Source organism: Sorghum bicolor, chromosome 9 (genome assembly GCF_000003195.3).
Source record: "Sorghum bicolor cultivar BTx623 chromosome 9, Sorghum_bicolor_NCBIv3, whole genome shotgun sequence".
Lineage (NCBI taxonomy): Eukaryota > Viridiplantae > Streptophyta > Magnoliopsida > Poales > Poaceae > Sorghum > Sorghum bicolor.
The window spans coordinates 42,995,116-43,022,489 of NC_012878.2; the positions used below are offsets into that span (position 1 = coordinate 42,995,116).

The window sequence follows — 27,374 nt, forward strand, 5'->3', positions numbered from 1 at the left end:
AGCTAACAATTAGCTAGTATGTTATCTACAATGGTTTAGATTTAAAAAGATAATTATTAGCAGATGACTAATATCTCCAGGATCAAACAGGACCACACCAGTTTGTATCATCAACACGTAATTACTCTGGACTGCAGTGACTTGTAACTGATCTGGCCCCAGCCATCGGTCCGATCTGTCGTGGAGCGGAGTCGCGCCGAATTCAAACCCAGGAGGCGAAAACAAAAACAAGAACGAAATCTATCGCGCCGGATGTGTCGAGTCATCCGAGTCACGGACCTCACTCCTCCCCATAAAACGCGATCCTTTTTATCGGGGCGCCCGGGCGGGCGTCTTTTGGCACATCCGGCGAGCGCGAGCGGCGCGGATCGTGACCCCCCGGGTCCAATCGATCGATGGACGGTCACGCGGCCGTCCATGAGCCGCTGCTCCCGTCGCCGCCGCTGCAGGGCAAGGCGGCGTCGGCGGAGTCGAAGCGGCTGATGCGGCTGGCGGGGCCGATCGTCGCCAGCTGCGTGCTGCAGAACGTCGTCAACATGGCCTCCGTCATGTTCGTTGGCCACCTCGGCGAGCTCCCCCTCGCCGGCGCTTCCCTCGCCACCTCCCTCGCCAATGTCACGGGCTACAGCCTTCTCGTACGCCACGCCGATCGATCCCATATTTTTTTTCTTGGGTTTCCCTTCTCCTCTCTCCCTGTCCCCATCTACTAATTCTGATCGACATGATGGCTGGCTGGCGGGCGACCGCACGCGCAGACCGGCATGGCGACGGCGCTGGACACGCTGTGCGGCCAGGCGTTCGGCGCGCGGCAGCACCGCCTCCTCGGCGTCTACAAGCAGCGCGCGATGGTCGTGCTCGGGCTCGCCTGCGTCCCCATCGCGCTCGTCTGGGCGTGCGCCGGCCGGATCCTGCTCTTCCTCGGCCAGGACCCGGAGATCGCCGCGGAGGCCGGCGCGTACGCGCGCTGGCTCATCCCGTCGCTCGCCGCCTACGTGCCGCTGCAGTGCCACGTCCGATTCCTGCAGACGCAGAGCGTCGTCCTGCCCGTCACGGCCAGCTCCGGCGCCACGGCGCTCTGCCACTTGCTCGTCTGCTGGGCGCTGGTGTACAGGGCCGGCATGGGCAGCAAGGGCGCCGCGCTCAGCAACGCCGTCTCCTACGCCATCAACCTCGTCATACTGGCGCTCTATGTGAGGCTGTCGGACGCGTGCAAGGAGACATGGAATGGCTTCTCATGGGAGGCGTTCAAGGACCTGTGGAGGTTCACCGAGCTTGCCTGGCCGTCTGCCATCATGATCTGGTTTGTTTGAAAAACTTGTTACTTTAATTAAGGTTATTTAATTAATACTTTACTGGTTCCAGTTATACCATTTCATAGAAATACTATGATACTCTTCCTTGCTGCAGCTTGGAGTGGTGGTCGTTTGAAGTCCTTGTGCTGCTGTCCGGTCTTCTGCCAAATCCTCAGCTGGAAACTTCAGTCCTGTCAATTTGGTATGCACGGTGCTCTAATCATGTGTGTAGCTTCGCAAATGACAAGATTTTGCAGTTTGCACTTCATATACACCTTTTCCCTACTTTGCTGTTTCTATTCTCTAATTATTTTTTTTAATTTCCCTATTCTACAGCCTAAACACAGGGGCTCTGCTCTACATGATACCATTGGGGCTCACTTATTCCATAAGGTGCCCTTCCTCACATAGCAATTCACAATCGCTTTTTTTTCCTTGTGGTCTTGTCCACGTTCTTTCCTGTCGACATAATAACAATTGACAGATTCTAATGCTTCTTTTCCACAGTACACGTGTCTCCAACGAGCTTGGCGCCGGGCAGCCTCAGGCAGCAAAAATGGCAACAAAGGTAGTCATGTACATGGCCTTATCTGAAGGATTGGTTATATCCTTGACCATGACCCTGCTGCGCAATATATGGGGATATATGTACAGCAATGAGAAGGAAATTGTGACGTACATCGCTAAAATGTTGCCGATCCTCGGGATATCTTTCTTCATAGATGGGCTTCATAGCTCTCTTTCAGGTGGGTTTCACTGATCAACTCATATTGTGAATCTAAATTCTGCAAAGCACAATGTGTAACTCTGAACTTGTGTTGTGAGTGCTAATATGAATGACTGCTCTGGACTTGCCAGGGGTGCTCACAGGCTGCGGAAAGCAAAAGATTGGCGCAGCCGTTAATCTCGGCGCGTTCTACTTGTTAGGCATCCCAATGTCTGTACTGCTTGCATTCATCTTCCATCTGAATGGAATGGTACTACAATAACATCTCTGCTAAGCTTTCTCTCTGCTAACTTGCACATAACTTCAGTGAAAACCTCCACGTGACATCTCTGAACTCTAAAACTGATGTTCTGTCACTAGGGCCTCTGGCTTGGCATCGTCTGCGGTAGCGTCACCAAGCTGGTTTTTCTTTTGTTTGTAACATGTTCCATCGACTGGGATAATGAGGTAAGCAAGAGGCCAAACTCTACCAGGATGATTGCTCAAACTTTTTTACTTTTTTTTTTTTGCAGTTTACTCCAGAGTGATATGTATATCCTTTTTGGTCCTTTCATATTTCAGGCAGTCAAGGCGAAGTACAGAGTGCTAAGCTCATCTCTCCCATTAGTATGAAAAATGATAGTGTTACATGGAAATTTGAAGGCTGTTGACCACAACTCAGCAAAAGAAGTGTGGATCGGATCTGTGTGGAAAACTTTCTACAGTTCGGAAAACTGACCGACATCTCAAAGTCATCAAACTATGGGAAGACAAGAAGAACCAGATCCAGTAACTTTGGATTCATCTTCATTGGCAACAAGTGATAGGACAGAGCACTCTCTATGTAGGGAGTGTTAAGTTTTGTAACACTGTAATGGTTTTCCGGAAATATACTTAGCTTGATTGAGTCAAATGACAGTGGTGCATGATAGTTTTTCACGTTCTGACAAAAGATATGTGATAGCTACGAATGGTCCAATTGGAGTTTTGTGTGTATACTAAACGTCATCATTCATCTTATGGTGTCAGATATGACGTCAGAGTTTATGGCACTAGATAGAACTATTTTTGACATGTAAAAATCCAATTCAGAAGCTGAAAATTATTTTAATAGCTTGAGAAATCTAAGTGTACAGAAAAATGAGGAAAACATTGGAAAATTGGAAATGAATCAAGATATTAAATTACAATAATGATTTTGAGAAGTTACAGTGTTTAAGCAGTGGAACCTCTATGATGAATAGAGACACAATCATATCATATCCCTGATGATAAGGATATTTAATAACAGGATCTTTTTACTAGCTAACATGTTACGTTAGAGAACATATAAGAACCCTAATGTCTCTCAATTGGGAAGGTAGTGTAGCAGAAGTCGTGGTGGTGTTATGTCCAGTTGCACATAACTCTATCATGCTATGGGAAGAGTTGAACTGAACACTGTTTCTTTTGCCTTGATTGCCTGAAAAAAAAAAATTGTTGAAAAACAAGATTAAGCATCACATATTCACATTTGACTGTCCAAATAAAATATTCTGATACTTTCATAGTATACTTTACCTCTTTCTCCCAGTTTATCCGCAGTGTGATCCACAACAGCAGCACAAGCTTGGTGAGGCTGCCACAAACAATGCCAAGCCACAGACCCTAGTAGCAAACAAAAGGAACAACACCTTTTTCAGTCTTTAAGGAGGTATATATTTGCTTACATGCTGATTTCGCTGCAAATTTGTCAAAATTGTTCAGAGGGTTCCCAAGAATTTACCATTCCATTCAGATGGAGGACAAATGCAAGGAACACGGCCATGGGAATGCCGGCCAAGTAGTACGCACTGAGATTAACGCGTGCACCGATCTTCTGCTCACCACACCCAGTCACCACTCCTGAATAGTTTTACAGAATCATCAATCATGCAACATTGTGCCACTTCATTTAGTTTTCTTAACTGCTTATAAACTGAAGAGAGTGAATTATTCAGATGTAAGATGATGAGGCTAACCTGATAGACAACTATGGAGCCCATCTGTGAAGAACGATATCGCAAGAACTGGTATCATTCTAGCAATGTATGTGACAACTTCAGGTTCGTTGCTGTACATGTAACCCAGAAATTGCGTAGCAGAATCATGGTAGAGCCGAGCAGCAAGCCTGTAGACAAGGCGATACACATGACCACTCGAGTTGCTAGCTTCGCTGCTTGTGGCTCACCGGCACCAAGTTCATTTGAAACACGTGTGCTGCAGAGGGGGATAAAAAGCAAATATGAATACACCAATAATATACAAGAAGGAAGAACATATTTAGGAAAATATGTCTCTATTCATATATATAACCTCGTACCTTATGGCTGTACAAAGACCAAATGGTACCATGAACAGCAAAGCACCAGTGTTTAGACTGCAGAATTCATGAACAAAGTAATGATCAGAAACATGAAGAAGGTAAATAAGGTTCATTGGAGAATTGACATTTAGTAATTACCATATTGACAGTACTGAGGTTTCAAGCTTAGGATTGGGCAGCAGACCAGAGAGAAGCACAAGCAGTTCAAAGGACCACCACTCCAAGCTGCATGCGCAGAAGGGAACAGGTCAATCAATATGGAATGGAAGACTGAATTTCTGAAATAAAAAAAATGAGAAAGATGTAGGAGCTAGTTGTCTCACCAGACCATCATCGCCGATGGGATGGCGAGTTCAGTGAACCGGTGTAGATCTTTGAAAGCCTCCGTGGAGAATCCAGTCCATGTCCTCTTGCACGCGCTGGAGAACCTCACGTAGAGAGCTAGCATGGCCAGGTTGAAGGAGTAGGAAATGGCAATGCTCAGCGCGGCGCCTTTGCTGCCCATGCCGGCCTTGAACACCAGCGCCCAGCACACCACGGCGTGGCCCAGCGCGGTGACGCCGGAGCTGACCATGACCGGCACGACGACGCTCTGCGTCTGCAGGAACCGGATGTGGCACGCGAGCGGGACGTAGGGGACGAGGCCCAGTATGAGCCACCGGGAGTAGGCGCCGGCCTCCGCGGCGATGTCGCGGTCCTGGCCGAGGAGCACGAGGATCCGGCCGGCGTTGGCCCAGACGACGGCGATCGGGAGGCAGGCGAGCGCGAGCACCAGCATGGCGCGCTGCTTGTAGACACCAAGGAGGCCGTACTGCCTCGCCCCGAAGGCCTGCCCGCACAGCGTGTCCAGCGCGCTCGCCATGCCGGCGAGCAGGCTGAAGCCGGTGACGTTGGCGAGCGAGCTGGCCAGGGAGGCACCGGCGAGGGGCAGCTCGCCGAGGTGGCCGACGAACATGACGGACACGAGCTGGACCACGTTCTGCAGGATGCAGCTGGCCACCAGCGGCCCCGCCAGGCTCAGCAGCCGCTTGGCCTCCGACGTGGCCGTGTGCTCGGGCCGCGGCACGAGCAGGGGCTCCTCCGTAGCTGCCTTGTTGTCCATGATGATCAGGGTTCACAAGCTTGTGATCCGAATTCCGAAGGGATAAATAAATATGGGGAGCAGAGTGCAGAGAAGCAAGGATGAGTGGAGGATTTATATACATGATGTATGAGCAAGATCATACATATAGACAAGTTAGACCCCTTTTTTATTAAATTATTATGCATGGAGGGAGCCCGTTTAGTTATGCAGGTGCCGTGGCTGCCAAGAACTAGTATTATTAGAAGCAGTCACCGGTCAAAGTATAGCTTATGTAATAGGCACATGCTGATTACAGGTAAACAAATTAAAACCCCAAACAAACACAAGGGCTATCACACGAAGCTCAGTGCAATATGGTACTCCAATTTTTTTTCTTTTTGATATATGTTAAGGCTTTATTTAGATGCGCATATATTAGTTCCCACCAAAATTCAAAAAGTTTTCAAGATTTCTCGTTACATCGAATCTTGCGCATGAAGCACTAAATATAGACGAAAACAAAAATTAATTACACAGTTTGCCTATAAATCGTGAGACGAATCTTTCGACCCTAGTTAGTCTATGATTGGATAATATTTGCCACAAACAAACAAAAGTGCTACAGTAGCGAAATCCAAAAAAATTTCACATCTAAACAAGGCCTTGTTAGAATGGATTCGAAAATTAACTTCAACATATATGGATTGAAGTAAATACATATGTATCAAACAAGACCTAAGAGTGTGCGGAACATGTACTGTGTGGATAAGAGTTTGCTTGGTGAAATTTGGTCCTCTCCTTCCGTATAAAATTTTCACACATGAGACCGACAACGTATGAACTTCTTTATCAAGACTGACCGGATAGTGTGTGATGCAGAAATGAATTCATTTCTGATTCTATGTATTGGAAATGAATCCGTATTAACCTTATGCAAACAACATATTTAGTATTAAATATAGATGAAAATAAAAACTAAGTGCACATTTTAGTCGGAATTGACGAGACAAATCTTTTAAGTCTAATTAGTCCATAGTTAGACAATAATTACAATAAACAAACAAAAGTGCTACAGTGTCACGAAAATTTTTCTTAAGAAACTAAACACGGCCTAACTAAAATCCAAAAACATCATGTGTTTGCTTATTAAATAGCGGCAGCAGTTGCAGCTTTTGCTTTTTCTTTCCCTCTAGTAGCAGCGGCTGCTAGCTGCAGCAGCCGGCTGCCGAACACCCTCGCATCAACGGGATAATTAATTGCAAGGATACAAAACACAGTACTTCCTCCATCTCAAATTAATTATTATTTTTTATTTTTTATCATAAATTTAACTTGATTTATAAAAATATGTATAATACTTATATCTTAAAATAAATTTGTTAAAAACTAGATTTAAAGATCTTTCCAATAATATTAATTATGCAACATAAATATTAATATTTTTTAATATATATATTTAATTAAAAATTATTTCTAAAAAAATAAGGATGACAGGTATTTTAGGACCAAGGGAGTTTGCTGCTAGGCCTCCTTTCCAATCAACTTCTCAAAGTGATTGAGGCCTTGTTTAATTTGCAAAATTTTTTAGGTTTGGCTATTTAGCGCTTTCATTTGTATTTAATAATTATTGTATAACCATGAACTAACTAGAATCAAAAGATTCGTCTCGCAAATTACAAACAAACTATACAATTAAATATTGTTTATCTATATTTAATATTTTATGCATGCGTCCAAAGATTTGATGTGATGAAAATTTTTTAAAAATTTTAGAAACTAAACAAGGCTTGAATCCTCCACTCAAAACTATGGATAGAGACCGCTGACTCTGTGAAAGGAGTAGATAGAAGAGAGAAAAAGAACTCATGTAAATAGTGAATGCGTTATAGATGCTAAAGCTGGTGGAAGCTCTGACAAACAGGCCTACAACATGGCCTTGTTTAGTTCACCCTAAAAACCAAAAAGTTTTCAAGATTTCCCGTCACATCGAATCTTGTGGCACATGCATGAAACATTAAATATAGACGAAAACAAAAACTAATTACACAGTTTAGCTGTAAATCACGAGACGAATCTTTTGATCCTAGTTAGTCCATAATTAAATAATATTTGTCACAAACAAACAAAAATGCTACAGTACCGAAAACTTTTTACTTTTCGGAACTAAACAAGGCCTTGGCATTCAAGTGCTTCTCCGGTGGAAGCTCATCTTTAGCGTCTGGCCAGCTAGGATGGAGACGGATGGGATTCACATGGAAATGGATTTGGATATTATCTTTTACCATATTTTAATTCAAATAGAAAATAGATTCAGATATTTTTTAATACGAATACAAAATGGATTTTTCGGATTCGGATTTCTATTCAAATATTTACTCAAGTTAACTCAATATATATATTGTTAAATTTAACATGCATGAATAAAATTTAAATACTAAGTACATCGTTAACCAAAGGAAACTAAAAGAAAGTACACTTCTAATAACCTACAATATCGAAGTAAATAAAATTATAATGGATACTATTGAATAAAATAGTAGATCAAAAGAACAAATTCAAATAAAAATGGTAGAAAACAAATAGCCATTATATTTTATCAATAGTATTATAATTACAAAATCATCACACAAGTAGAGATTAAAGCATTTGTGTGTACAACATAAACAAAAATATCACATAAAATAATATAGTTATCAATAAATATTTAATAATTAGATATATCATTTAATCAATTAATATTATATTTTATAAATATTTATCATGAAACTATAAAATTTATATAAAATAATTTTTGTTATGTTAAGGGTTACTATGTGGATAAGAGTTTGTTCGGTGCAATTTGATCCTTTCCTTTCCTTAATATAAAATTTTCACACATGAGAAGACACTGGATGAAGTTCTTTATCAAGACTGACTGGATAGCGTGTGATGCAGAAATAAATTCAGTTCTTATTCGTCTATGTATTGGAAATGAATCCGTGCTAACCTTGTGCGCACAACAGATGAATGCACTACATAGAAAAGTTCAACCTCAATCGTGTTAATTAAGGTTTCGTTTGGAACGGTTTCTTCACTAGCTCCTAAAGCTATTTGGAGCCATTTTATACCAGATGGGTTAAAATCAAATAGCTTTACTCAAAATGTTTCTTAAATTGTACTCTCGCAAAGGATACGTGGAGAGTGGAGCTGAATATAGTAGCTTCACCTAGCTTCACTCGTCCTGATGGGTTCTGCATGTGATTCTCTAAGAGCAAGTTTTAAAAATCTCTATATGTAAAGTTCTTTTACCAAACTGTTCACCAAAACATTTCTAGCTTTACCGATAAAGCTATTCACGGAGTTTTAAAAAAACTTTAGTGATGAAGTGATGCCAAATGGGACCCGATAGAGAGGTTATGTATAAGGAAAAAACTTAGATTAAACTGAGGTAAAGTGTGCCATTTGTACTGCTTGTCAGCCACCGTAGGCTGGCGGCATAAAAATAAACAAAACAAAAAGACAGCATCAACTAGATAGTTAAACGCAAGGATACACAACCAGTTGCGAGGGCCCTTTCCTGTCATCTTCCCGAACCCGTCCACGTCACAACCCTCCACTCAGAATTGGTACAGTAAATTTTATATGCGGATGCGGCTACATAGCCGTTGTCCCATTGAGAAATTGAGTTCCGGACTTGCAGTCCAAGGAACAAAGACTGTTTTAGATTCCTTCGTTCAAGTTCAAAATTGCTAACTGGCTTCTGACCAAATTAGACCTTGAGGTGCACATATTAGAAAAACACTAGTAAATATATGCCCGTGCGTTGCAACGGGAGAAAAACATCAAATGACCTTAGAAAGTGATGTATAATGTTACATATCTATTTATATTTATCCTTTTTATAAAATTTAAAGTCCATAATTTATTTTATTGATAACCATAACATCTATGGTATTAGATAGTTAATATTTATAATATATGTAGCTTGAAGACATATTTATTTAATAATAAAAATAAAAAATAGTTAAACCTTATCTCACTCTAATATTACCTCTTAATATACCTCAGTATTATATTAAAACATGAGAAGTTTGATGCTAGCATTATTTTTTATTTAGATTAGGATTGCTATGAAATATGAATCAAGCATCACATTAAATAGGCTACTATAAATTTTTTATAATAATTGGAGCAAGATAAATACAATTTTAATTTTACACTAAAAAGCATAGGCAAGTATTTCCAACAAAAAAGTGTACTAAAATTTGTGATTGTGATACCCGATTTAAAGGACAAAACCAGATATGCACCATATGTGAGTTTTAGAAGTCAAATCTCACATATAGCTACAAATAAGGGGTAATATCAAAAGACAATGCATAAATTATATAACATACTTAGTATAAAAGAAATAACCTTTGATAGCAAACAGCGGATAGACAACTCCAAATTCGGGTATTAACTTCTCTCTACAGGATCCAACTGACTGGTTGATCACAAGCCCAAAACTTCTCCTCAGGTGTGGGGGAAATTGCAAGAGTGAGCACATATCGTACTCAACAAGTAAAACCAGGGGTTCAGGCTCAAATAGCTGACACTAGTTTGACTGCATTTAGCTTTTAATAGTGGATAACATGTTTAATCATTGGATAGCAAATATCAAGGTAGCATAAATAATCCCATAACCACATGATCAATTGTATACAAGAATTAAGAATAACACATATAAACAACATAATAAACCATCATTTATCATCATTAATCATGTTACAAGATCATGGATTATAATCAAGCACTAGCAAGAACTACCCAAATGCATATCCAAAATAGGTAACAAGGAATTCAGGATAACAATCATCTATGATTTTGCTAAGGTCATCAAGGTGGACACATGCATATGATATATATGTGTAGTTATAAGTAAATAGGTAACAAGGATGATCCCAAGTTATACTTGTCTTGATCAAAGCTCTCTTGAGCCTACTGCTGATCTTCAAAAGCTTGACCTTGATCACCAACGTATCGCTCACCGTCTATATCCGATCAACAATCAACAACACACAATCCAATATAGGCAATCATACACGAAGCAAACAAGCTGTAATTAGAACAATACACCAAACAATGGTAAAACAAATATAAAAGTTTATGAAAATATTCTACGCAGCGCTACGATCACACAAACGTAAAGATCACGAAAATCGGAATTAAAACGGAGAAGTTATGAATTTTCTAAGATTTCATATAGAAAAATAATTAATTAAATAATATCACGAAAATAACAAGTTTCAAAACAGTGAGGTAATATTTTTAACATGTAGAGCTCGTAAATACGAACCTAACGAAATTTGAATGGACCAAATCGGAATTAAAATAAGCATGTTATAAGCAATTTAAATCTGGTGGCAAAACTGTAAATACTGAAAAGCGTATTTTGAACTCAGCCGGGTCGTTTTACGTTTTCAGAATCGAGAAGACGTTTTCTAGGCTTTACGCAAAGGACTGCGGGTTACATAATGAAAAAGGTCGGGGTTTCTTTAGCAAAACTGCCAGGCCGAAGGGGTATCGGCCTCTATGGGCCATCGGATTAGAAACGGATGGCGCAGATTAGATCGGGAAGGGAGAGAGAGAGAGCTCCGGCCGGCTACAGTGACCCCGGCATCCTCGCCGGAGTTAGCGAAATCAGCGATTCTTGGCACCCTAGGGCAAAAGGAAACCACTGGGAGGAAGAGACGACAAACGCAAACTCACCTATGCCGAAAATAAAGTCGAGGAAGACGCGGGGGCGATGTAGCGCTCGGTATGGCGGCGATGGAGCTCCTGCTCCACTCCGGCGGCGGCTATGACTCCAAAGAGACCGGTAGAGAGCAAAGACAACGGCTCGGTGGCTTCGTAGAGGTGATGCGAAGCTCGGCACGTGTTTGTAGGCGAGAATTGAGCACTCCGGAGCATAAACCACGGCGGCGGCTTCCCTAACCTCTCGGCGAGATCCGAAATAGGGCCCGGCGTTCTCGCGATGACCGAGAGAGCAAAAATAAACGGGAAGGGGAGACTGGGGAACTTTATAGAGGCAAGGGAGATCTTCTCGCAGGGATAATCCCGTGGGAATCGGGATTCGGCTCCCGTTCGCTCGGGCCGTGTCCTGCTTGGACACGCGAAGAAGAAGAAGAAGGGAAAGGGGAAGGAGTCACTGACGTCTTGGCCCCACTGGTCAGCGACACAAGGAGTGGGGTCGGCCTGTCGGTGGGAAGGGCGCTGGCTGCCTGCTGCGGCGCATGGGCCGGGTGCTAACTGGGCCGCACGTGGGGGAGAGGGGGAAAGGAAGGGCGTGGGCTGGGGAGTTGGAGAGAGGGGGAGAAAGTTTGGTTGGGCCTCTAGGGCCAAAACAGATGGAGAGAGAGTTTTTGTTCTTCCTTTTTCTTTTCTTTTCTTTTCTTTTGTTTTCTTTTGTTTCTTTTTATTTAAAAAGCCATTTGAAACTCATTAAAAATCCTTTTGAGATACTTTTGAACTTTACTCAAGGTCACACAGTACAAAAATATAAATGCTCCAGCATGAGTGCACATACATGTTTCTAAATCCTATATTGAATTTTAATTTAATGAAAATATTATTTTCCTATGATTCATGAGCACCAAAATACAAAATTAAATCATTTTTCGCCTATTTCAAAAGTTGTAAATTTTTGGGTGTTACAGTGATATTTTTTGTTTACTGCATGGATATACATATGTGGAGCTGAAAAAATTTTGTTTTATAATTTTTAGATTTTTCTATGAATTTGGAGCAAGATAACTACAATTTTAATTTTATACTAAGAAGCATAAGCAAGCATTTCCAACAAAAAAAAGTATACTAAAATTTGTGATATTTTTTATTTACTGCATAGATCTACGTATGTGGAGCTGAACAAAATTTGTTTATAATTTTTAGATTTTTCTATGAATTAATATGTATTTATCAATTTTCAGCCGATTTAAAAGATAAAAGAAAAGTAAATTAAAGATTTTACATTGAGACCCTAGAAAAATTTTTATTCTTTTTTCTCTCTTCCTACCGATTCCGGAGGGGCTGTCTGCGCCGACAGACAACAGAGGCTATGGGAAAAGTAAATGGATATTTTACATTGAGAATCCTAGAATGTTTTTTATTTTGTTTTTACCCTTCTACAAAGGTTGGACGGAGAAGGCGACAGATTAGGCAAACCGAACGTGAACCGGAGCAAACGAAAGAAAATATATAGGAGACTGAAATTTTGGCTCTTTATAAATAGGTATAGATATAACTATAGGTTGCGTGCTAGATAAAAATTACCAAGTTTAACCAAATTTTTAGTAAATAATTTATTTAATGTTAAAAGTATTTATAGATTTTTATCTACAATAATTAGTCAAAGATGATATATTAATAAAATATGATAATATGGTGAATTGTAGGTTATCCTGAACGAAGGAAATACGCGGCCGAGGCCGAGGCCGGCGCGTACGCGCGGTGGCTGATACCGTCGCTCGCCGCGTTCGTGCCACTGACCTGCCACACACCAGGTTCCTGCAGGCGCAGAGCGTCGTGGTGCCGGTCATGGCCAGCTCCGCCGTCACGGCGCTCGCCCATGTCCCCCGTGTGCTACGCGCTCTCGTGTACAGGGTGGGCATGGGGAGCAAGGGCGCCGCGCTCAGCGCCGCCGTCTCCTACGGCGTCAACTTGACCATACTTGCGCTTTACGTCAGGCTGTCCGGCGCTTGCAATGCGACGTGGACAGGGTTCTCCACTGACGCCTTGCCTCTCTCTGGCCTCCGGGAATTCGATTCGCAAAGCTCGCCGTCCCGTCGGCGATGATGGTTTGGTAAGCAACTCCTCTTTAATTTAATAATTTGTCATTTGTTAAAAGGAAGATTAGAATGCCTATTGTTAACTACTGACGGCTGCGATGTCCGGGATAGGGTCATGCTTGTTTAGTAGGCTGACGACTGGTGCGTGCCTTCATTCTTTAAACTCGACCTCCGTCTTGTCAATTTGGTAATGATGATAATTGGACAAAGATAATCTGTTACTCTACTTTTCAAGATATATATTGCTTAACTAACTGCTGAATTCGTAGCATCAAAACCGCTACTCCGCTGTATATGGTACCGCTTGGCCTTGGCACTTCTACAAGGTGTTCTCTTTTCATCCTCTCTCTCTCTCTCTCTCTCCTCCAGATAGCATTTGCTGTAATGTAGTTATGCAGTTTATCTTTTCATTTGCTAACTGATTTGGTACATATACTTGTTTTCTCCTATCTATCTAGTACATGCGTCTCCAATGAACTCGGTGCAGGGCAGCCTGGAGCAGCGAGGCTGGCAGCGCGAGTCGTGGTGGTGTGTATGACCTTGTCTCAAGGGGTGGTGTTGGCAACCATCATGATTCTCCTGCGCAACGTTTGGGGATACGCGTACAGCAGCGACACAAGGAGGTGGTGACATACATTGCGAGAATGCTTCCCATCCTTGCTCTTTCCTTCTTGGTCGATGGCCTTAACGGTTCTCTTTCAGGTAAATTAAAGCTCTTGTCTGAAAACGAATTCAATGGTTGATGATATCTTTGGAGACATCATCTAATACTGTACTTCTCCGGTCAAAAAAGATTGTCGTTTAGGACACAGTTTCGTCAAATCCTAGAAACAACTAATATCAACGACTCCTACTACACCATACAATTTAAACCAGTGTTTTTTCCTAAACTTTAAATGGTACCTATAGTTTAACTATAGTTTTTCGAACTAAACAGCCATTTAAAAAGGCTACAGAATTTTGTGGCGAGTTCTTTTTTAAAATTTTTTGTAAGATTCTATGGTTCATTCTTTTTTTCTAGCATGAGTAAGATCATTTAATCAGAAACTTTAGAGAAATATATGAATTTATGAGTATTATTAATTTTTTGGTAACTTCCCAGGGGTAATCACAGGATGTGGCAAACAGAAAATTGGTGCTCTCGGATTAAGGCTAGCTGCTCTCGGATCTCTTCAGTCTTGGAACCCTAATACTTGGTCATGCAGATCCTATCAGGTAGAGTAATTCTGTAGTTACGAATTCAGAAAGTAGATATATCTATAGAAATGCAAAACATTAATTTTTTTTGTTTCATATCAACTTAATACTGGAGTATGACCACTATGGCAAAAATAATTTACTACTTATTCGCCTGAGCTTATTTACCAAATTTATCCATCATTCACAGCCAAACGATCAGGCTGTGTTGGATATGCAAGAAATTTCAGATGGAATGTTCAGAAGTGGAGCAGCCAATGGGCCTGAATCAGCCGAAACTAGTTACTATTTGGGCTACAAATGGCCTAAATTAGTTGGAGCTATCTAGATAGCTACTAAGGCCCTGTTTAGATTGGAGATGAAATTTTTTGGATGTCACATCAGATGTGTCGGAAGAATGTCGGGAGGGATTTTTAGAAAACTAATAAAAAAACAAATTATATAGCCCGTTTGGAAACTGCAAGACAAATCTATTAAGCATAATTAATCTGTCATTAGTACATGTGGGTTACTGTAGCACTTAAGACTAATCATAGACTAACTAGGCTTAAAAGATTTATCTCGTGATTATCAACCAAACTGTGTAATTAGTTTATTTTTTTATCTATATTTAATGTTCCATGCATGTGTCCAAAGATTCGATGGGATGGATGAAAATTTTTTAGGTGGGACCTAATAAGACCTAATAACTAGTTAAGCTTGGCTAAAAAATTAGCTCATTTATTAGCTCTTCTATTTGGATACGCTAGAGAAAATTTTAGCTAAATTTTAGCTAACTAAGAGCATCTTTAGGAGCTTGATATAATTTACATGCTAAACTAATCAATTTATAACAAGTTAACGAAAAAATACAACATTGATTTTTATTTTCTACAACAGTCTCGTGTAACCTCTATATCTCCATCTCTCCAACAACTAAAAAGACTAGAAGATGGACTTTTTCTTCGTGCGGCGATAGCTTTCGTCCGTCTGCCGTCTGAGCCGTGCGTCCGCGCGTCTGCGTACCCAGTCTGGCCCCCGTGATTCCCTCCCCGATCCCCTCCCCCTTTCCTATCGCATCCGCGCGAGTGCCACCGATCCACGCGCTCCAATCCGTTCGCGAGAGCGCCCCAATCCGTCAGCGAGGGCGTCCGCGCGAGCGCCCCGATCGCCTCCTCCTCTCTCGCGGTCATCCCGTGCGTCGGATTCGTCGCCATCCAGGCGCTGCTCCATCCTCCCCCACCGATGCCGCCCTGTCCCTGCAGTGCCTCTCCTTCCCTCCTATGACACCGCCAACTACGACGGCGAGGATCGAGATGGCGGCAGGGATCCATGCCGCGCAGTTTCCAGCGAAGCCCGACTCCCCTTACGGCACGGTGCAGCCGAGCACCTCCGGTGGCCGCGGCCGCAACTGCCCGCCCAGCGCCGCTCGCGCCTCGCCTCTACCGAGGTCACCACGCCGCTGCCACGTGCGACGATGGCCGCCGCCCCGTTCCCCATCAAGGTCGCGAGGCACGCAGATCCGTGCTTCATCCACGAAATCTGGGCAGTACATATTTCTTTTTGCATTTCATTTGTTTCGATCATTTGCTTTAGAAGTCACCAATTGAATCTAGGCTATCAATTTTGATGCACGTTATATGATTGGATGAGATCTTGGCAAAATTCTACTTCATTCCCGTACATGAACTCAACTGAGACAGCCTAAGGTAAGGGAGGTGGAAGAAAGAAAGGGACTGTTGCAAAAAATAGTTTTCCATTCTATGATTGAAGGGTTAACCATTTGCATTTAGTTTTGTGGTTTTTGTCAACCTGTGAGTTAGTAGAAATTATGGAAGGACCACTTTTGTAGTGTTAGAAGAGAATTTCAGACACCTACATGCTTTATTTACATGCTGTGTTTGTTATGTAAAGCTTTAAGATTAGGTACTTTATCATATATAGATTTTGCTCGTGTCATGTAAAAATGCAAAATAATAACAATAATATTATTGTGCTTTTTAGTTGTAGGAGATTTTGTATTAACTTTGTGATGTGAATAACCTTCTACAAAAATAAAGGTTATAAGGATCAGTTGCTTATTAACACGCCATCACCACTCCTACTGGGAGAAGTTAGTAGGTAAGTCATACATGTCAGAATTCTTCCACTATGCAAGTTTCTCATATGTTTTATCTACTGTCTTTGTGTGCTGAAAAAATTGTCTCAGTTCTACATTGCTGATTTTTCAATTTCGTATGAGTATGCAAAGAATTGGATGAACAAGATTTGCAATTATTAATCACATAGGATTAGATAGCTTTTAGGATGATGATGAACCAAAGCAAGTGGAAGAGCACTCAGAGGAGACAATTTTGATTTTACATAGTGACGAGGAAGAGCCGATGCAAGTGGATCCACTTTGTTTATTGTACCTTTGAGCAGTCTGCAGTACAAAATCCACTTCTGCAGAAATGTATATATATCTTTTTTATTGCTGCAGAGGTGCATGTACAAATATCAACAGTTGTAGTTTTTGTTATTTGCATTATGCTAATTAAACCCCTGTGAATTTCATCCACTTTTCAGATAACAAATGAGCTTCTGTTGAATTCTTTTCTCAAAGCATATGGGTTCTTGGAGTGTGCTATCCAGCATGGTATTCCTAGGATATTTCCAGAAAATAGGTGAGTACAGGACTACATGTACCATGTTAATCCATGTGAATGGTTTATACAGGATGCTTATTAACTTGCTTGTGACATGGGTATATTCCCTAGCTCATAGATTGCAACAGGTCAATTGCCATCTCAGCTGTATAATTAAACATAACACTTAACATTATTCAAGCTTAGCAATAATTAAACATAACACTTAACATTATTCAAGCTTAGCACCTAGACTTTATATGCACAACTTGTTGTTAGCCTGACGGTTTTTACTGCTAATGAGGATCACGTTGGGCTTGTGAAGCATAATCACTATCCTCTGATTTTGGAATCTCAGGCGCGGCAAGCTGCTGACTTTTTTCTAGGATGGATCTGTTATTTTACTCGAGAAATGTAAACGACCAGTTTCTGGAGTGCTAAGTGCTAACTGCTGATGAGTGCACTCCTACAGGCACACACATTTTGCTTAATACTGACAATCCTTTTTGCAAAACTACTAAATATGAAAGGGGCAGCATTTTCATGAAACATATTGGGTGGCTTAAGGGTGCTCTCTAGGGTGCAATTACTACTTAAGTGCGAATAGTATCAGTTTCCTGAAAAAAGGAAGGAATTTCAAGCTCTTCTCATCCTGTTCTGTCATTCTCTTATGCCATTGTGTACATCACCTTTTTCATATCCTAGCTGTCTAATGATCTTGTGGTACAATTGTAAGTAACATTATGTGTAACATTATGTGTGCCTGATCCTATTTTGAAGGAATTATTCAGAAGACAAGGACAATCATGGAGTGTTTGCACCGGATTATAGTACAGATAAATCAATGTGGCTTGGGTATGGTTCCATAAGTTCAATGGTTTAGGGTTGGTTGGCATATACAAATTAATTGGTGACTGACTACGCCTAAGAAACACTTACTGCAGTTTTGATGCTCTCCTGTACTTAGGCTGCTACTTTTTTTACAATTTCATTATTTTCATTCTGCTTATAACAACTAGATGTAGAATTGCATTTTAATCGATGTGCTGTGTTTTTCATGTTACATTTCATTCGTCAAACAACTACACAACCGCTTCTGAGGAGAGACTTGGGCAGCTCATTCAGAAGTTGAAAAAGGAAGATGTTAATACTAAGTAGTGGAGACATGGATATCACCCAAATGTATATTCCCCCACATTTGTGTTCATAGTTCTTGAGTCATGACTGTTACTATTTTCTGTATTTCACAAGACACTGATTGTCATAAAAGAGTAAACAATAAAGCATTTCATTCTGTAGACACTAAACTGTGGATGTAGGTACTCTTCACAAAAAGTTAGGGATCATAGACAAATAAATACCTGAATCTTAGCCCTATTCCTTTCACAGTGACTATTATCCATAATTGTTTTTTTTTGTGTTTGCAGTCCCGTTTAAGCTAGAACATTACTGAGATCAGGTTTTCTGATAACCAATCTTTCTTTGTAGCATATGCGAGAGGAGCCACCTTTATTACTGTAAGCATCATGCCTTTGACGATAAATATGTATCCTATGCTTTATATGAGAATAATCAAGTTAATAAACCCTTCATATTCTATATTCTGTGAGCTACTGCACCGACAGCGAGAAAATTAAAAAATAAAATATTCTGATGGATTGCATAACTACTAACTAATTTGGTTGGCCACATTTACTACAACAGTAGTGTTCAATTTATGTTTAAATTCGCACAAGGTAGTCACCAGATAAGTGACAGTTTGGTTTGTACTCCGCATTGCACAAGGAGTGGGCAGCTCAGTGCTAGATAGAAAACTGCATGCTATTGGAGTTCTAAAGAATATTGTGAGCTCAACATAAGTTCATTCTGTCTAGCATTTTTTCTGATCCAGTAATTTTTTTGTAATGATTTTGTTGTTAGCATGCTCTGATCCTAAACATTCTTTCTAAACCTGAATATTTGGAGACATGCTTTGTTGTTTTGTCGAACTAGCCTTTTAGGACACCGAATCCTATTATTCTAGCATAGCTGACATAATTCATATGCCTGAACCAGGTGATTACCAGTACAGAGAGCTGAGTTCAGGACCTCAGTTCAGGCAAGCACATCGGCACCAGTATTGCATCAGTTGAACATGTAAGTACCTAATCAGCTAGCCTATATCTTCTTTGTTCAAGTTGCAGTAAATAGATCAGTACTGGTTCTCCCTTGGTGTTAATTCATCACCTAGATAAAGGCGCGAGTCCCTTGGTGTCAATACCTATGAGTTTATTCACCCATAGTTGTAGCAGTAATAGTTCTTGATGGGTTGGATCTTATCTCTAAAGAATATAAGAGATGTGTATAGTTGCAGCATCTCTTTGTGAGTACAAGGAAGGTCAGCTGCTGGCTTGTGTGAATTTATATCTTAGCAGTAATAGTTGCCGAGTTGTCATGTGACCTGAAAAATACCGGCCAGTGATTTCCGGCTGGTTCAAACATGGAAAATGTTTTAGTCAGGATCAAACATCACTGCAGACATTAGAAGTTCAGTGTGTCAGTGACATTGATATGGTGTAAGCAACTAGCCAAAGAGTGATGACGTCTTCCATTTTCTATTATTATGTTTTATGTCTTTAATAGCTAAAGGGAGGACCGAAATAATTACTTAAATTTGTATATCTGGTGTTTCCCTTAGATGCTACTGCAATTTTGGAACGGAGTCTTGTGGTCTGACATAAATATCCCCCCTCCCCAATTATTCAAATATATAATGAGAGTTTGTCCAATTCTTTTAATATAATGGCATGTTTCTCGGCCTCAATGGGGAAAATGGTATGCTTTACTGTTATAGTTACATTCAAACTGTCCATGCTAAATCAGCTTATATCTATGCACGTCTTCATAGAACCTGTAAATTTTTTTCTTTTCTGTTCCTTATTTCTTACTCGCTTGCTCAATAAGCATGGTATCATTGGAAACAACTTTGCCAGTTCTGTAAATCCCAGGAGTTGAAGTCCAAGTAAATGATCTAAAAATGCATTATTAAAATTAAATAAATCACTGAATCTGGAAGGGATCAAATCACTGAATCACAGCATGACCTGCTGTTGCATTTGTGTGGATTGATATGCATGTTTTCGTTGTTCCTTGAGGTTGTGAAAGCCCTAATGTGTAAGCCTTTTGAATAATGCCACTGTAATTCGAGGATGACTGTGGCATGGTTTCGAATTTGACTGGTATTTTTAGGGTGCTTCATTCACTCATGATGTAAGTTAGACCTAAATTCTATGGCATGTCCATTATTGATGCAGTGAAAGTTAAAATCTGGGAAAAATATATGGTCTCATGATGTAAGTTTTTTTTTGAAACTCTCATGATGCAAGTTAGTCCATCCTAGGAGTTATTGGTTTATGTTTAACTCGGTTGCAACATCTATGTTGGTTGCAATAAAAGTTTGTCTCGTCATTTTTTAAAAAAAATTGTTCATATGTTCTGATGGAGACTTGAAAATATCAGGTGCAGGCCATATCAATTTGTTCGAATTTTTATTTTTCCCTTGCTATGAAGTAATTCACAAGCCACTGACTTTTTGGGTTTCCAAACATATTTCCTGGCTTTGTTCTGCATGATTTGTATTGCTTTATTTAATTTATTCATTCTCTGATTGGCAATGTTTTCTCTTCTATGCATGTTTGAATTACATGTTTCCACATAGTTGCATTGCATCATGCAGTCCAGCTATATTCAGAAATTTCTGATTTACAGCATCACTCATTGTCACACTCATCAAAGGTTATGGTGACAGTGGCTATTGAGAAGGACAGCCATGCTGCTGAGATGGGATCCACGGAGAGAGCTACGGGCGATGAGAGAAAAGTGACAGAGAATGGTGCTTGATATTTTCAGCTCTCACCCGAATGCTCGCATTGGTCGAGAATCATGAAGCGAAGGGTTACAACAGATTATACTTTTAGGAATGAAAAAATGTGGAATTTGTTTTTATCTCTTGATTATAGTCAGATGCTTTCTCTTGGGAGAAATGGTGCGCATTGTATATTGTTTTGTTATATATATATATATATATATATATATATATATATATATATATTCGACTTGTGTAAGGATAGTATAGAGATATGATATGAAATTATTTGTGGATTTATTGACGTACGAACGAAATAGATATCAGAGATTTCTTCTTGGTGGTATAAAACATTATCTTAACCGCATCACAGAAAAGATCTATATAATAGAGTTTGTGAGCCTATGATGTCTCGCTCTTCGTAATTGCGTTATTTCACAAACTTTGCCTTTAGGATCTGTAACTGGGTCTAAAAAATCACTTTAACTTTAATATTTAACTAAGTAAATGTCCGTGCGTTGCTACGGGGATCTTAAAATTTTCAACATAATTTTACACAATAAAAATAAGAAAAAATAGCAGGTTACGAGCTCAAAGTTTCAACACAGTAAGAGTATCAAAAAGTAGTGGGTTGAAATGAAGACAAATAAATTTTAACTTGGCTTAACAACATAATGTTTCGAGCCATATTCAAATAAATAAGCGTCAAATTTAGTAACAATATCAAAATAAGTGCATGAAAGATAAGTCCTCCACGACTATCTCTTTCATTATCTTATGCCCGTGATGCGGCTAAGATATTCTCGTGTGAATAGAGGAATCATACAACACCGTGAATTCACATCATATACCAATAGATCGATCACAAATTTTTTCCGTAGTCTTTGACCATCCTGAGCACAAGACAAACATAAATTATAAGTTCAAGACACGGTGTGTGTGTGTCTTGTCTTGTGCTCAGGATGGTCAAAGACTACAGAAAAAATTTGTGATCGATCTATTGGCGTATGATGGGAATTCACGGTGTGTGTCTATATATATATATAATTTATATTTTTAATATATTACTAAAATGCCACTATTATATTATATACAATAAGTATAACCACATACTCTATGTATACATGCATACTTAACATATATATCACCCTAGATGGTCTAGTACGATTATATACTTTGTCTATATACATTTTGTTCGGTTATATACACTTTAAATCTAGAGATATAGACATGAGTAACTACACTCGTGTGTAGAAAAAGCGCGTCCTATATAGAAAAAATTATATATGACCACGCACATAAAAGAATTGTGGTCACCGTGGAGATTGTTATGAGTTTTCCATTGTTCCATGCAGACATGAATTGCAGAAAGACGAAGGCATCTAAATCACTATTGCACAATAAATGATTAATTTATTTACAAAAAATAAACATTGACAACTTCGGCGATGTAGTTGTTCATGAGAGCACGCATCAGGGTCACATCACGGGCGAGCACGTCGAGTATACGTAACAGGCCTCGCGCACGTTCCCTTGCCGCTCGTGACTGCCGGGACGCCTGAGCGCCAGTGCAGGGCGGCTCGACGAAGCCACGCGCGGCCACCGCTACACCCGAGCTCTGGCGAGTGGCCTGGAGGCAGGCGTGGGTCAGCTTGCCATGCAAAGTCCCATCAGTGGGAAGACACGATACACTAAAGCACTCTTTGGGTTGTAATTGACAACCCATATATTAAAAAAAAAATACATCTGAAATTGTTCGCGCAATTGCAATTTCACTTAACGGTTCTCACAGATTAGCCTACATAAATGTTTGTAGTCGAAACTACAATGCAGCAGACTGCAAGGGTCAATATTGCCACCTCGGACATATTAGTTCGCTAAACGTTTCATACGAGTTCCCAAAGGCCAAAGCAATCTCATCAGCTCATCACATAGTCTAAATTTGCCTAGATATCCTGCTCGAACTTAAAAGCTACAATGTACAAGTGGAAATGTGGGAATGGAAAAAGGAGGTTGCAGATCTGAACACGTAAACATTTCCATCTCCAAAGAAAAGATATGAACATGTATTCATCTAATCATCTCCAAGAAGCAATTAGAAGAATGGTGACCTACTGCCAGCTAAAAAAACTCTGTTAGATCACTAAAAAACAGTAAGTAACTACAAGTGTGCAGCTGCTAGCTTTGGGTGCTGATGTCCAATAATAGCTCAAATATTTTTCACATTTCCTAATAAACTATGTCACAGAACATACTTGATTTTTGTATAAGCAAAGCAGAATAATGGAGTCATGCGTTGTGTTCTGCAACCACAGAATATGACTATTCATTAAGCTTCATTTTTTAGAAAATAATAGCTACTATGCATAAGAGAATAATACTTGGGCGCTGCACAAGTTGTGTTATGGGGAACTTGTCGTCGCTGGCCTGCTGTTTCGATTCGGGTCTTTAGGTCCTGAGAGCAGCCGCATTGCTGTAGGATCAGGATGGGCGATGTCCTTGTTGCGGCCTCTGACGGTAGCAATCCTGAGAACACGACAAAACTTTGCTTAAAAAGGACCAAATCAATAATTTACAAAGCACAGTGCCTTTAACCAGTATTCAATCAATAATAGTATGAAAAGTAGGCTGCATGCTTCTAACATCTGATATTGTCATAACATGGTCTGCACAGTGGGGATGTACACTGCCTTTAACTTACTAATCTGTCAACTACTTCTATTTTTATTATCAAGAATTTTAGAAAATATAGCCATGGTCAAAGCTAACTTAAACAGGAGCATGTGGGAGCAAGGAAAGTAGGTAACTACACCATAATTAAAATCGTTGCTGCATGTCTAAAAAATTTCATCAACCTAGATTGGTGCTACAAAAATATGAAGTTGCAGATATCTTTAATCAAGTTTGCTACACATTCAAGTCTGCAGATATCTTTTATTTGCAAGGTACTGATGCAGTTTAGATTAAATAATGATTGTGCTCATTTATATGCCGGCTCAATAAAAACAGGACACTCTCCTTTGCTGCACCAACAAACAAACAGCGGGAGGAGCTCAAACAGCAGGAAATCTGAATGTAAATGACTCAACAATATCAAAGCATTTTCTTAAAGCATTCCACAGATGGAAGAACATCTGCAAGACTCGATGAATAGTCCATGTGGCACAGGTTGTTCCTCTTATCAAGAATATGGATTCCTCAAGAACATTGATATAGGATGCTTTACAGTCAAAACCTGTCTCGTGTTTGTGCCATAGACAGGCCTCATTTGGCATCTAGCTCTATTCAACCATGCAATGGAAGCTGCCCTTTTCCCTGTATTCCTTTATTCTCTCCTCCTATAGGGCTTTCTGAATATCTTTAAAATACTTTCCAAATTATTTGCCTGATGACCCTTATTATAGAAAAAAATATCCAGGTCACAGTCCCTAGAGGTGGTACTTGAAAGAATGGTGTAGGTGACCTCGTTAGCTTCCCAGGAACTCATGCAAAATTCATTTTGAGTAAACACAAAATTCATATTAGACAGGAGAACTATCAAATATTTCTCATGTGAGGGCTTATGACTGAATGTATACTAAGATGTTGGGTAACTTGGCACTCATCAGATTGTTCAGAATTGTACGAACTGAAACCTATGACTTATGGGAATCATGCCTGCAGTTTTTATAACCACAGTTTATTACATAGTAATGCTTATTTTGCATGAATTTTATCTTTTCTGGACTTCAGTTTGGTGCTATTCAAGATTTGCCAAGCTGATTCATTGGTGCTATTCAAGAGCTATAACCAACCAAATTAACGTACATGTATAGTCAGTGTCCTATCTAACATTTATACCCATACCGTGATTCTTAATTTCTATGCTCATGATGCCAGCCTTACATATGGAGGTTTTTGGCATTCTGAATCAAATGTTAGGATTGTAGGACATGGATGTGTCTATTACACTGAAGCACATGTAATGATGCAAACTTAAATTATTATGGTAAGTTAAAGGACCAAGGTGCATCATACCACTGGGTTACCAACTATGCCGCTGTGCAAACGTGCATATTCTCTAGCTGACCATGAGTCCTATAACCATCTATTCTGCTTTGCTATTTTCATGAAAATAGCTTGTGTTTAATTAATGTGTGATTATTAATTGATTTCTACCTTTGTGTAGTAATGCTGCAGGATGTAATCATATTTGTTCTGTTAAATTAGTTGCGCCCTTCTAATATATCTGTTGTGATTAACTTACATGAATTCCAACGACACTCCAAAAATAACATAAGCAAACATTATTTCTCCAGCTGTTGTGGTTTCAGAAACTTTTAAGTTTTAAGCTAATAAAAACATTCCACGGAATTAATATTGTAAGAGGTTGTGCTTTTGATAATGCTTTATGATTTCGAGAGTAGCAAAAAAATATATTATGTAACATTTTAGCCAGCAATATTTCCTTACTGAAAATTATAAATGTTTTGAGAGAAATTCACATTATTATGTTAGTGAACTTTCTAGCGGAAAGCCACTGCAAGCAGGGTTGGGCCCAAAGGATATGCCAGGACATTCTCTGTGGCAGCTCAGCGCTCACTCATCATGGTAGTATAATAACAAATGAACAAATTTGCATCTATACTCAAAGTTCACTGATTTGCATCCCAGTCGCCCAATCACGGTAGCTTTAGTACAACAACGCGAGGCTGGCACATGGATTGACATATTTGCATCCTATTTATCGTTTCACACTCGTAGTGACATTCCCACAAACACCACCCATGCACCCTCCCTGCCCACACCCCTACAGGATAGTAAGTCTATCCACTACGTGTGCTGGAGGGAAAGCGGGGACACTACGTACCAGCTTGACTCGCGGGTCGACGGAATGAAGGAAGGTGCGCGGGTCCTGGCGACGTAGTCCTCAGGCAGATGCAGAGGGCGAAGCGTCGAGCTGGATGTACGAGGCGTCCTCCGGTTGCTGCTGCTGCTCGACGGGATGCGGCTGCTCCTCGTCGGCCAACCTTGGACGAAGGATGAGCGGGCCCTAGGGTTCCGGCCAAGGCCCGAGGCTTCGTGGGCGGTGGCCGCCCACGGTTCGGCGGTGGCTCGCTGGCTGGGGCAGGGACGGAGGTGGGCGTCGACGGCGGCACAGGGCGTGCACGGGCAACGGCGGCGCAGGGCGTTGCAACGGGAGATGCTCGGCCCCTCCCGCTCAACCGGCGGCGGCGGCACACACAATACCCTCCCTCTACGGTGGGGCTGCTAGCAGCGAGTGCTCGGTCATCTCTCGGATGGCACTCGTCTCCTCAACCCTGATGGAGTTGCTCGAACCATGGCTCCCAGTCAACAGCAAAGGAGATGACCGAGCTGTGGGGATGAGGACAGGCACGAGCTGGAGAACGGGAGGTAGGAAAGCTCTGATTGGAGAGGGCAAGCACCACCAGATCGATGATGCGGGCCAAGGATTGGGCAAGGAGATAGGCGCGGTATGACCAGCAGAACTGCAGAACTGCAGACACAGGGAAGTGGGGGCGAGCCTAGATCGCTGCTGCAGACACAGGGTACAGGCGGCGAGTGCTTCACCACGGTTTCATCCTGAAATGGTAGACGGGTCCTGGTGACGTTTTTTTTAGTAGGAGAGATTGTCTTATCATACGATCCATGTATTTTTAAAGTTTAGCTGTTCCGAAAAACAATCATTCACAAGACTCTCCTCGCTCCGCATCAGCGGCCACCCTTGACTCCCCTCGCCAAAACAAGCCGCGTGCTCCCCACCCTCCTGGCCAACGAACCTACCACCCAGCGTTGCCGAACGCCCTCGACACCGCCGCCTGGACGCCAGACCTCGAGCCTCGCAAGGAACACTAGGTCCCGCTCTAGGGGTGGACGGCGAGGAGCGGCCGCATCCCAGAGTGAAGCATGAACCAGAGCAGGGAGGGTGTACCGGCCGGCCGGCACGCGGCGGCGTAGCTCCCCTGCTCGGTTTCCCCCCACGCGGCAGCGCGGCGAGGCCACCGACCGGCCGGCACGCGGCGGCGTGGCTCCACTGCTCCCCACACGAAAGCGCGGTGAGCCCACCAACCCCCTCCATGCGGCGGCGCAGTCGGCAGGTGCTGCCTCTTCTTCTCCTCCACCGAACGCGCTCCCCCGCCCACTGGATCCCAGCGCGGCGCCCAGTCCCTTGCAGCAGCCATCGCCGCCTCGCGTCCATCCGCTGGTGATAGATCGGTGTTGAGTGGAGCAAGAATTGGACTAGACTCAGGTCAAATTCGTGCTCACCTTCTCGTTTTTGCTGGTAATGATCTCCAAAACGTTGCATGCTGTTGAGTTCCCTGTTCGACTTGGGGCTTCTGCGGTTTCCAAATTCTTTGCCGGAGTAGGTGATCTGACCCATCGACTCCAGATCGTTATATTGTTGATCTATTTAGTTCAGGATAAGTTCTTGTGTTCTAAATATTTGGATGTGCAGTCACAACTCACAAGTACAATTTTGGCAATGTAATTGCACTTCCACTCATCTCATTAT

The 27,374-nt window shown here is 41.3% G+C and overlaps 2 protein-coding genes, 1 long non-coding RNA gene and 2 pseudogenes across 13 annotated transcripts; 3 read left to right on the forward strand and 2 right to left on the reverse strand.

Moving 5' to 3' along the window:
• Window positions 335-2,911, forward strand: LOC8083763 (protein DETOXIFICATION 16). The gene is made up of 8 exons (XM_021446997.1): window positions 335-635; window positions 756-1,300; window positions 1,408-1,494; window positions 1,629-1,685; window positions 1,800-2,038; window positions 2,151-2,269; window positions 2,380-2,466; window positions 2,581-2,911. The coding sequence occupies exons 1-8, from the start codon at window positions 396-398 to the stop codon at window positions 2,629-2,631; spliced, it is 1,425 nt and encodes a 474-aa protein (XP_021302672.1). The 5' UTR covers window positions 335-395; the 3' UTR covers window positions 2,632-2,911.
• Window positions 2,931-5,490, reverse strand: LOC8061894 (annotated as a pseudogene).
• Window positions 11,187-14,809, forward strand: LOC8083764 (annotated as a pseudogene).
• Window positions 15,335-21,160, forward strand: LOC110430531. 11 transcript variants are annotated; one of them, XR_002447881.1, is made up of 7 exons: window positions 15,336-16,510; window positions 16,758-16,873; window positions 16,958-17,055; window positions 17,797-18,198; window positions 18,444-18,533; window positions 19,072-19,152; window positions 20,804-21,160. It is a non-coding gene; the product is annotated as an uncharacterized LOC110430531 (long non-coding RNA). The 11 variants fall into 11 exon arrangements; XR_002447879.1 differs by having other exon boundaries at window positions 15,337-16,510; window positions 16,758-16,844; XR_002447880.1 differs by having other exon boundaries at window positions 15,335-16,098; window positions 16,394-17,055.
• Window positions 22,112-27,042, reverse strand: LOC110430453 (atherin-like). The gene is made up of 4 exons (XM_021448135.1): window positions 26,793-27,042; window positions 25,710-26,150; window positions 23,242-23,386; window positions 22,112-23,163 (listed from the first exon to the last, which is right to left on the reverse strand). Exons 1-4 carry the CDS (start codon window positions 27,040-27,042, stop codon window positions 23,103-23,105), a joined length of 897 nt encoding a protein of 298 aa, XP_021303810.1. The 3' UTR covers window positions 22,112-23,102.

What these genes read in the sequence shown, in the direction of transcription:
- LOC8083763 (XM_021446997.1), top strand. Translation starts at nt 396, where the DNA reads ATGGACGGTCACGCGGCCGTCCATGAGCCGCTGCTCCCGTCGCCGCCG. An exon ending in TCACGGGCTACAGCCTTCTC is followed by an intron (nt 636 to 755) that starts GTACGCCACGCC and finishes CCGCACGCGCAG; the next exon opens with ACCGGCATGGCGACGGCGCT. An exon ending in ACTTCAGTCCTGTCAATTTG is followed by an intron (nt 1,495 to 1,628) that starts GTATGCACGGTG and finishes CCTATTCTACAG; the next exon opens with CCTAAACACAGGGGCTCTGC.
- LOC110430453 (XM_021448135.1), bottom strand. Translation starts at nt 27,042, where the DNA reads ATGGCTGCTGCAAGGGACTGGGCGCCGCGCTGGGATCCAGTGGGCGGG. An exon ending in CGCCGCGTGCCGGCCGGCCG is followed by an intron (nt 26,151 to 26,792) that starts GTACACCCTCCC and finishes AGGGTTGAGGAG; the next exon opens with ACGAGTGCCATCCGAGAGAT. An exon ending in TCGACCCGCGAGTCAAGCTG is followed by an intron (nt 23,387 to 25,709) that starts GTACGTAGTGTC and finishes TCGTGTTCTCAG; the next exon opens with GATTGCTACCGTCAGAGGCC.